The 11225-nt window shown below is 41.5% G+C and overlaps 1 protein-coding gene across 1 annotated transcript; it reads left to right on the forward strand.

The window, feature by feature from the left end:
- The first annotated feature begins 308 nt into the window (after positions 1-308).
- ANKRD1 (ankyrin repeat domain 1) lies at positions 309-8518 on the forward strand. The gene is made up of 9 exons (XM_054071606.1): positions 309-461; positions 2061-2240; positions 4057-4194; positions 4285-4392; positions 5065-5163; positions 6280-6378; positions 6516-6614; positions 6781-6879; positions 8147-8518. The coding sequence occupies exons 1-9, from the start codon at positions 324-326 to the stop codon at positions 8255-8257; spliced, it is 1071 nt and encodes a 356-aa protein (XP_053927581.1). The 5' UTR covers positions 309-323; the 3' UTR covers positions 8258-8518.
- Positions 8519-11225: the final 2707 nt, after the last annotated feature.

Below are 11225 nucleotides of genomic sequence, written 5' to 3' on the forward strand. Positions count from 1 at the left end.
TTTTTAAAAAGAAGATAAAGTTATAATGCTACATCAACAGACAGCTGTCCTAGTGGGCACTGGGAACACAGAATGACTTGCATTGCTGAGCTGTGCAGTCATTGCCAAAGGAATGATGAGCTCACATTTCATTCCGATTCACATACTCCATGTGGTTAGACTGTGAGGCTCACCGTCACTCGCCCAACTGACGCCCCCCCTCCCTGCCTGGACACCAGATCTGGCTCGTTAACATGTCTGGAATGAGCGTGAACCTACCTCTCAGCTGGCAAGCCCAAGGGGCATACTTGGATTCCCAGGTTGGAAGATTATCTCATTCAAGCATGGTTCTCCCAAAGATATATAAGCAAAGGTGGCGTGGTGGTCCCTGCAGAGCTGGCTTGAGCACTTCAGAATTTCAGCCATACAGAAGTACAGCCTTCAAAGCAAATATGATGATGACAACGACAGTTGAAGAGCTGGTATGTATAACCTTTCATTTATTCATAATTACCTTTCATTCTAGACTGTCATTACACCAGGTAGAGACAGAAAATTTTTGTAGCTCATAAGGTGATTTGGCAGGCACCAGCACTGCTGTGCTCGAGGTGCAAAACCTGTATATGCTATAGGTTATCCTACTCTATTCTCACATTAGCTTTCCTTGGGAAGGGGGATCACCACTACAGAACTACACAGCAGTCTGGATTTTGCATCAGAACATAGCTCACTAGGAAGAAGAGACTGACCAAAATCTAGTTATGTATTTTACTTTGACCTTGATTTTCATGTTTATTTTTTTAGAAGCTATTAAGTTTATGATCACACTGAGTAATTCCTACCCACTAAGAGACTGGGAGGAGGTATCAATGCAGAGAAACCAAGCGTTTTCTAATACTAAACTAACAGTTTAGTAATAATATTATTTTCTAATAATAAACTGTTAGCTCGTACACCCACTGCTGTTCATGGTATTACAAGCCCTTGAAATTAATATCTAAACCAGACCACAAGTAATGGGACATTCCACTTCAGGGGTCAGACTAAGAATGCCTGATCTGATGAATAAAGTGAGAAAACAGGAATGAACTAGTAAAACACTGGAACATTGTACATAACCCACTTTTTCCCCCTGCTGGCTATGTTAAGATGCAACTATCATACACTCTAACTAGTTAATGCTGTCTTAAATTACTTGGCAAGTTTCTGACAGGCCTTCAAGTGTTAAACTCTACAACAAACACAATTTTACAAGGTGATTGAATGAAAGGCCAGACCAGAAAACATTAATTTACTGAACCACTCTCTAAATAAACAACAGATTCTACTAAGTTTAACAAGTTACCTCTTTGCACATAGTTAATTGAACATCAGAAATATCTCCAAAAGCTATTGGAAGCTGTGCTGCTGCACAGCATCACATATCTTCTGCACAGGAACTACCTTATACAGTTCTGCCAAGTGCTGCAAGTGGGGACTTAGGTACTGACATGTATGGGTAAAACCAGCCTTGAAATTACTCAGCAACTCAATGTAACTGCATTGGATATGTTTCAATAGAACTGTAAGGTCCCAAGGCCACTCCTACCTCTCTACTTGCTCAGTTCCCTTGCTCAACAATTGCAGAGTGATGGTGGCTAGTCAGGGTGGCTCCTTCCACAACAGCCTTTTACAGCCTCCTGAAGTTTGACATATGCTGGCAAGCAAACAAAAAAACCCTAAACAAGAAAAAGATACTCTTCCTAAGTCATTGGCTTTTGTCAGTACAACACTGTGGCCCCAGCCAAGCAGGGAGTTAGACTGTGAGGCAGCCTCATGGATCTCAACCCAAGCCCTGAAGATGCCAACAGGGGTTCCTGTGAGGATGCAGGAGATCTTCCTGCAAGTGAGATCACTCTAGACATTCACACACACAGTTAACGTGGGCACAGGCTGAATGAGGTCTGCACTCTGTCTGTCACACACTACTGGAGCAGAACAGGAAAGGCATGTAATTAGCCTCTAGGTAATCCATGTTCCCAGGGGGTGGCTACTGCACTCATCAAACAGCTGCTGATATTATACCATGTTTGCTTCCACAGGTAACTGGGAAGAAAGCTGATGATAAAGAGACTGGCAGCTTCCTCCCCGAGGACTTCAGAAATGGAGAATATGAAGCTGCTGTAAGATTAGAGAAGCAGGAGGACCTAAAGACAGTCCCTGAACACTCACTGGCCCGAGATGATCTGGCTCATGAGAAGGAGAAAAAAGCAGAAGCAGAGGTAGGCTCTTGGGTTTTGTGCTTGGCTTTTTATCATCCTGTGTGCACTTTCTGCTGCAGCCCTTGAAGTTTCTAAGTTGCTTCTTTCTAAGTGAGAAATGCATGCGTGGTGGGCTAGATAAGCCCTTGGGAGATCACTACCAAAAGAGATTGGTCTGAAGTCCACTGAAGGCCATGGAGATCTGCTGACTCCTGTCGCCTATGGGTGCAGCCAGTGATGCTGTGAAGCAGAAACCAAAACTATAATCTCCATCTGAAAGTCTGAGAACTCCCTCCTGCCCAGCATCCCCTGCTGCTAGCTGTCAGTAAGGGAGGAACAAACATAGCCTGTAAGACACCTTCAGCTTGCACACCTAATGAGTACCACCAAGAATAACTAACCCAAGAAAGGTGTAGGAGTGCATTTCTAAAGCCAGAAGCTTTATCTACCTTGAAAATATTCTTTTATAAAAACACTGCATTATGCTTACTATCACATTAGGGAAAAACAATCACAAGTGAAAGTGATACTGGTCTACAGAAAAGTACCATTTGGTATTCCTGGAGCATGAAAATTCTCTGAGAACTGATGTTTTTTCTGTAAAAATACAGTACCTGTAACATATTGAATTCTTCAGTGAACAAACATCCAACTGACCTAAAAAATTAAATCAATTTAGGAATGAAAAAGTTTAACTAGCAGGAGGCACAAGACTTTGTTCTGCAAAAAGAAAGGTAGGAAAGCGATCCTCAGAAATATTAAAACACTATTTACTTTCATCATCAAAAAGGAGATCATTACTTCCTACAGAAGTTCTTGACTTCCTCTATCAAAACCAACCATAGAGTCTTAAGAAAATTTTGGATTTCTAGTTGATTTACAGCCCACTCAGCCAACATGATTATTTTCCGTTAAGTCAATGATCAACAGATCAATCTCTAAATGCAGAGAGCTTTAAAAAGAAGAGGTGGCAATAATACGAATGCTAACTCAGCTGAAAAAAATATGTATGCCATGAGACATGGTCTCACCGATGTATTTACACTTAATGACACCATGGGACAGAATCTGTCATCTGTATTCACCCTGAGTTACCCCTTGGTTGTCAATCCGCCTTCTGAAGTCAAGGACACATCATCATACCTGAGATCTTGACTTTCAGTTGAGGAAACACATTTGCCCTTGGTGTTAGCAGTGCCCCACACCAACTTCATGTGGGGATGCTTTTTACAGGCAGGCTCGAAGAAGCCTTTGACATTTATTGAACTGCCCCGCTAAGGTTGCTGGGGACATCCTTTATATTTTACCAAAATGTAACTCTTACTGACTGAAATGCTTGAATCAGTATAAACCTTGTTTTTTCTTAAGGGTATATTTTTCATCAAAGATAATTAAGTTACAATAGATCAGGGACTGCATCATAAAAATTGTTGAAGGCGAAAAACTTGGTGGAAGTCATTTAAAACTGTAGGGGCTTCCCAGTCTTCATAAGCTGTACATGAGAGTTTTCAAGTCGAAGGAAATGTGGTGCTGTATTTCCCAGCCTAACACAGACCAAAAATTTATGCTATCTATCCTACAACATATGGCTAAAACAGCATTGAGGTAAAGGCCCAATGGTGTATGAAAAATTATAGATGACATAGAATTTCTCACATACTTAGTAACTTATTCTAACGATCAGTTAGCCCTAGCTGTTAAAAAAGGACAACTTATTTCAAAGGTCATCCAGTCTTAACAGAATTCAGCTGAATAGCAGCACACACTGTCCTGCCACCGTGAAAAGGAGCAGTGGCCACGCTCAGCTCAGCTTGTGGACTTCCCTGATTTGTTTCAGCTGAAGAAGAAGAAGTTAGAGGAGAGATCAAAACTTGAGAACTTGGAGGATCTTGAAAAAATTATTCAGCTGAAGAAAAGGAAAAGATGCAAGAAAGTGAAAGCTCCTGTATTGAAAGAACCCGAACCAGAAGTTATTGTAAGTTACCTCAAAGTACCTTCTTCTGGGAAAGGGCTGATGGGGGTTTGCACCACATGCATTTACACCCCATGTATTTCTTTCCATCAGACAGGACCAGTGGAAATACCCACCTTCTTCAGAGCAGCACTGGAGAATAAGTTGCCAGTCATCGAAAAATACCTGTCAGACAAAGGGGATCCAAATGTCTGTGATGAGGTACAATCTTCTTACTGTAAAGCCTGTTACAGAAGAGAGGTTATTACAGTGCAAAAGTAACTAGGTTTTGTAGCTAGTTTACCACTAGGTTTTGTAGCTTTCACGCTTTTGAGGAGAAAGAGGGGGTGGGTGGGGGAAGTAAGTAAATGCTGGAAGTTTGGTATATGGAGTTTTCTAACGATAATGGGGCCATTGGGACTTTCCAAAGCAACATTACCTCAAAAGAAACTTTATATTTAAAAGAACTTGGTGCCCAGGAAACCCTGATTTTCTGTGGTAGATGGTCTTCCAACACTACAGATGAACAGGCAAAAAAATTTTCTGCACAACAAATAAAATGATGCTGCCTGCTGTCCTACTCCACAATGCACAAGCTGCATTTGCAAAATGCAACGTAGCATGTTGAATGGGGGAACTCAACAGGCATAATTTATATTTGAACACCATACTGCAGATATTTCTCACACCCTTTAAAATGCTGGGTAGGCAGCTCTCAGCTATCAGGATGCCATTAAAACTTAGCAGATTTCAGGTCTCAAAAGTACTAACTCTTGAAAATGAATCAGTATGAAGTATGTATTTACCTTTGTCCTAGGGAGGTAGAGAAAAAGATTGAAATATATCTCTTTGTGCCATATTTAATATCAGACTTTGCACTGTTTTAATCCCCAGTACAAACGCACTGCGCTGCACAGGGCGTGCTCTGAAGGACATCTAGAGGTGGTGAAAAAATTGGTGGAAGCTGGAGCCCAGCTTGAACAGAAAGATATGGTAGGCACATCAACTTACTTACAGTTCTCTTGCAAAACTTTTTGTTGTTTTATAAGTGACAAAAGAAGTGCTTCCCATATAAGAGGGGCGTTAAAAGGCCTTACAGCATCTTGTGAGTTTATCCTTAAAATAATGCTGTTGAGAAGTTCCAGGAGAGGGTGTATGCCTCCCTTGGCCAAAGTGGTTTCTGCAAAACACAGAAAGCAGAGGAACACACAGGCCAGAAGGCTGCCGCAAACAACAAAGCCTAACACGGGAAGAGAATCACTTCAGTCTGCAAGTACGTGGTGCAGATACCACTGTCTCACACAGGTATCTAAGGATCAGCGCAACACGTACATTCTCCACAAGGATTTCAAGGCTGTGCTCGGAAGAGACCCCTGCTCCTCCGGAACACCAGCCACAACGGGTGGCTGAGTGTCAACAACTTCTGCAGCTGTTTTTTTGCTTCTCCACTCCCAGCTCTTTGTCCCTTTGCTAAACAGTTGGAACCACCCAGCCTCACTCCCCCTCACTTACCCCAGCAGTGCTCATGGAAAGTGTGAACAACAGGAGGAATGACAGGCAGAGCAAGACCTTGAAGGGACATTTCAACCCTCCTGGCAGAGCTGAGGGCAGAGAAATTGAATCTTGTCGGGGAGAAGGGTTCTAATTCACCCTGTGGCTCTACCAAGCTTGGGTTTGGTTTTTTTAAAAACCATTCTTTCCCTTGAGCTTCATTTTCTATGCATTTTAGGTATCAAAGGTATCTTTGATACCCCAAAGGTATCAAATATTAACTAGCACATACCAGACAGAAAAACCATACCTGGCTAAAGACAACTTCTAAGTTCACAGAATAGACAAAACACATCCTCTCACAGAAACGTTGCCAAGACCTTTTTTTAAGACTACTATGCAGCAAGTGTGAAGAGTGAGAAACACAGTACTAAAGAAATGAAGGCAAAATAAGAAAAGTTGTTACTAGAAACAACACAGTGATCACACTGAAGTGCTTTATGTTATATCGCACGAAAACTCTTTTGGATTCATTTAGAAATTTGATAAAAAAACCCTTTTTTTAAAAAATACAATGAAGAATTAAATTAGTTTCTGTGTTTTTTTCTCCTGCTGCAGCTTCAATCTACAGCCCTGCACTGGGCATGCAGGGGGGGAAGCCTGGATGTTCTGAAATTCTTACTGGACAAAGGGATAAACAGAAATGCAAGAGATAAGGTATGTGTTTTTGCAGCCCTGCAGCTTTTTTAATTGGGAGATGAAAAGCTGACCCTTCCTCCAAGTAAATAAATTTAATGGCTGCTCTTGAAGCTGTTTTTACCTGTTCCATGGCACTGACTGCTTCCTCCTCTCAGCTGCTCAGCACCCCTTTGCATGTGGCTGTGAGAACGGGTCAGTATGACTGTGCGGAGCACCTCATCGCCTGTGAAGCGGATCTCAATGCCAGAGACAGAGTAAGTACCAACAACTTCTTACCTGTCAGCTACCAGGTAACATCAAGCCACTGCCTGCCTTGACAGTTTCACCAGTCTATAAAGCTCTCTGGCCACATGATTGGGTCTGGACCACAGCACTGGACCAGCAAGGACTGACTCTGTGGTCTGTGTCTCCTCCCTCTAGGAAGGAGACACCCCGATGCACGATGCTGTGAGACTGAACCGCTACAAAATGATCAGGCTTCTGATACTGTATGGAGCAGATCTAACCATAAAGAACTGCGTAAGTAATAGCAAGAAAAAAAACCAACCCAAAACCAACCAGTAATTCAAACCACTTTAGAATAAGTTTCCCTTCAGAGCAGTTTCATAGGTTTCAAGATGGGAGAGATTATTGCGAACAGACTTAATTAGATCATTTCAGAGTTAATTAAAGCAGAGCTGACACAGGCAAAGTACAATTACGGTGAAGCCAGGGAAAAGGGGAAGAACAGTACCTCTTCTAAAACCGGAACCCCTCAGCTGCAACTTAAAACATCGTATGTTTCTGTGATAATTTTAATTACACATATGTTGAAAAGATAGAACCTACAGATACTTGCTCTCTGCAGAACTCCTGGGCTTCGCTCAGCACTGAGACAACAAAGATCTTAGCCTGTCACATAATTTCCTTTCTGTTAAGTCCATAGCCAATGGCAAGTCCAAGCACTACGTCTCAATGCTTGGCTATTAATCTGACTGTCAGGCAACAATTCTCCAAAGCTCAGCTTCAGTTTAAGAAGCCCCACACCTGACTCTGCTCATAGCCACTGCAGCAGCAGCAGGTACATTGCTGGGGCTTTAAGACCACTTGTTAAAACACAGTACATCACAGTTCCCTTTCCTCCAAAACGAGCAGCAGAGGAGCAGACAGTGAGTTTTACTGATGCCAATCAATGTTTTTGATCAGCAATCAATCACAGCTTAAGGGAGCAAGGAAGAAACAAGACACTGCAGCACTTTGCACTCCCTTCTCTCTGCCCACACTCTCTGAAGCGCAGCCACTTCCAGCATTACCCCTCATCAGTGCAGGAAAATGACAAAAGGTACAACCCCAAAGGCCAAAGGCTTGCTCTCTCGGGCTTGGTCTGCACACAAAACTTACTTCTGTTTAATTTAGTCATGGCTCATAACCTAATTAAACCAGTACAAACTCTTACCTGAATTCTCCATTAAATACAAGAGTGGCTTATTGAGGTTTCACCTAAATGTATTTCTAATCAGTTTAAACTAGTTCAAAGGAAACACCTGTATGCTCCGCTAGTCACGATATTTGTTAATATGGCTTAGACCCACTCAAATACAGGGAAATCTCATCATGAGTCTGAACAGGGCTGAGACTAGATCTCTGGAACAAAAGGAAGCAGATATCAGGGAGACAAGAGTTAGTCTGACCTTGTGTGTGCAGTAGGGTCTCACATCAGGCAGATGCACTCTACAAATATTTACGGAAGAACAAAGGATTCAGTAATCACTGGTTGAAACTAAATCTCCCTCTGCTTTTTTAACAGCAAGGGAAAACCCCTATGGATCTTGTTCTTCAGTGGCAGAATGGCACCAAAGAGATATTCAACAGACTGAAAGACAACTCCTATAAGAGTGTCCAACTAGCCAAGTTCTGAAGAGAAACAGGACCACTCTCTTTTTGTCGCTTTTATGTGCTTCAAATGAAACTGGAGGAAAATAGCCCTGAACATAGTATTTATTTATTGAAAATATTTATAGTATTTGTGGTAGTTTCATGGAAAACTGCAAATCAAACACAAATTATTTTAAAAGGCAGGTTGAGTGTTAAAATTCCACTGGTTCTAAAAAGGCTTTATTTATTACTATTTATTATTTATTTATTTAAAAAGTAATTTTTAATGATTCTCAGTATTATTGTAGATTTTTTTATAGAGCTTTACATCCTAATGCAGTCTTTGCCGGCAACGCAAATTCCTGTCTTAGATGGCAGTATTTCCAACTACTTTAGCAACTTCAAGCCTTCCAGTAATTCTAAATAGTGAATACTTGCAACTGTTGCAAATTAAAATAATAAGTCAAATGAGCAGTGATATGTGGAAAAGCAATGGAAGAAGGTGTACTGAGGTGCTGAGTGGATTTCAAGGAGACGAGAAATGGGGTTTAAGCAGGGATTGGCAACTGTGGTTGATAAAGAAGAGCACAAGGGCAGGGCTCCAACCATCCTGTAACTGTTTGGACTGCGGGATTCAGATGCTATGTTATGAAGGTGAGAGAAGAGTAACAAAATGTGATTTTTTTTTAAGCTAGACTACTGTGATGTCTGACGATTGAAGAATGCAAAAAAAAGATTATGTAAATTTGTAAATTTGTACTGCTTTTTCTGTACATTTTGTACTAATCTATTTAAGATCAAATAAACAGAGTGGTTCTTTTTATTTGCTAGAGCGGAGTATGGAGTCATGAGCACATACAGGGTAATTCCATCTCTCTTTAAAGGAAGTTCACATCTTGGCCACTGTAAAAAGCTCAATAAAAGGTCTCAGCTGCCTAGAGCAGCCAGCCCTTGAGCTACATCCCTGCCACTGTTAAGGAAATGCCATCTCTTACCTATTGTGTTAAATGGAAACACATATACAAAAGCAGAAAGACAGTACTTGGGTAGCTGGTAAAACAAAGTTACATTTTTATTACTGAGTTTGATTTAAAATCTCAGTTTCTCAGCAAGTCAGTGCTTACTATGTGGACCACATAAGACAGCTTCAACTGTCCAAGCCAAGGAAGATGCCAAGTCCTGCTAGGAAAAGCAGACACCTCTCCCTTTGCTTAACAGTGCCTCTAGCAGAGGTATCAATATGCAGTTTCACCAAGATATTGCACTCTGCATTCAGTTAAAAACTCAGTGTGGCCTCCCAGCAAAACATGCCAGAGGCTCTCACACACCTTCATCAACTGATGTCAGCTGGCTTCAAGCCATCAGGCTTTACAGTCTAGCCAAAACAATGTCCTGGAGAATGAGGTGGGGTCAGGAGCGGGCAGCAATTAATAGTTCTTACTGGAGTGCCAAGAGGAGCAAGCAGAAGAAAGGCCTATTCTGTCTGCAGCCAGCTATCCTAATCTGAGGACAACAGCTTTAGACAGATGAGACTTTTCTCATGCAAGCACCATAACTCACCAGTTGTCACCTTGCCAGCTGTAGGCTTTATTTGTGAACACACTCTTCACCATAAAAAATTATGGCATACCTCCGCTCGCTGCCCTTCTCTGCAAGCCACTACTTCACTCCTTGTTTCTGCACAATTACCCGGACACTGGGAGCATGCCTTGCAGGAAACAGAAATGACATCAGTGCTGGCAGACTCAGTCTGTTTATCATCCTAACCAAGAAGCAGTTCAATTGTTCAGGCACCAAAGTGGCCAGAACAATGCGCTTCAGGAAATTGGGGGAGAAAAAACTATTCAATTGGTTCCCGAAGCACCGTATCTACTTAAAGGGCAAAGATGCAGGCAGTAAATTTTTAAATCAAGTCAAACAAGTAGCAAGGAGGACCTCTAGCATTCAAAAGCCTTTTCGATATGCTAGTTACCAAACAACTTCTCTCATGCTCAACGCAGGTTATTCTCTGGCCAACACAAGATAATGTGTCACTCAGAAAACTGCACCAAACATTTCTGCATCTTCACTGGCTAAAGCATCATTTTGGAGGTACACCCACAAATTAGAAACTACTGTGTGTATATATATCCAGATACCTTAACTAAAAGAAACTCAAATCACAAAGACAACAAGAAAAATAACAACATAAAGGAAAAATATTTCATTATTTGCTGAATAAAGCAAAAGTTGTTGTGACTTGCACCAGCATTATACAGAATGGTTAAATCTACGGAACCTCATGCACTTTGCTCAGTCCCACTACCAAGAGCTCAGAGATGACCCACTGCAAAGCTTCTGCAATATTTTACATGCTATAAATTCTATTTCTCAACTTGTTGTCAGATGCAAGTAGAAAACTGGACTTCTCACAGAAAAGCTGGCTTAAGAGTATCCTAAGTACAGTAACTTACATAATTTTTATATTGGTTTAACAGAAAGAAAAACTTCAGTCAACATCTGGAAGAGCTCCAAAAATGCTTTGCTGATTATGAATCTGTTATGACTGCATTTTTGGCAGCTGGATTAGGCTTACTGAGGCATTAACAGGAAGGAAAATGGAAAGACAGGAGGCAGCAAAATGAACAAACTCATAGGCAACACTGCCAGACCAGGACATAAAGAAGGAAAAGATGCAGTAAAAATTATGTGACATGGAGACTGCTCAGGCCAAGGTGAGACAGCTGTTATGCCACAGCTGCAACATACTACGCTGAGCACATTCAGTGGAACCTTGGGCTCTTCCTTCTCATCTTCAGCAACCACCTCATGTTATGGTTTGGTTTTAAGAGCCGCAGGACAGGGATGGCCTTTGGGATGTGTCTAGCAGGTCAGGTCAGTCCTACTGTAACACAAGTCCAAGATATCTCCTAGCATATAACAGATGCTGGGATCTTCTTTACAGCCATTGATCACAAAGCAGAGTGTGAAGCAGATTTATTTTCTTTACTGCACTACTATTCTTCATATGC

This window comes from Cuculus canorus, chromosome 7 (assembly GCF_017976375.1).
Source record: "Cuculus canorus isolate bCucCan1 chromosome 7, bCucCan1.pri, whole genome shotgun sequence".
NCBI classification, from domain to species: Eukaryota; Metazoa; Chordata; class Aves; order Cuculiformes; family Cuculidae; genus Cuculus; species Cuculus canorus.

Excerpts from the sequence above, each read along its gene's own strand:
- ANKRD1 (XM_054071606.1), top strand. The coding sequence starts at position 324 with ATGGTTCTCCCAAAGATATATAAGCAAAGGTGGCGTGGTGGTCCCTGC. Across the intron at positions 2,241-4,056 it reads AGAAAAAAGCAGAAGCAGAG|CTGAAGAAGAAGAAGTTAGA; the intron begins GTAGGCTCTTGG and ends GATTTGTTTCAG. Across the intron at positions 6,880-8,146 it reads ATCTAACCATAAAGAACTGC|CAAGGGAAAACCCCTATGGA; the intron begins GTAAGTAATAGC and ends CTTTTTTAACAG.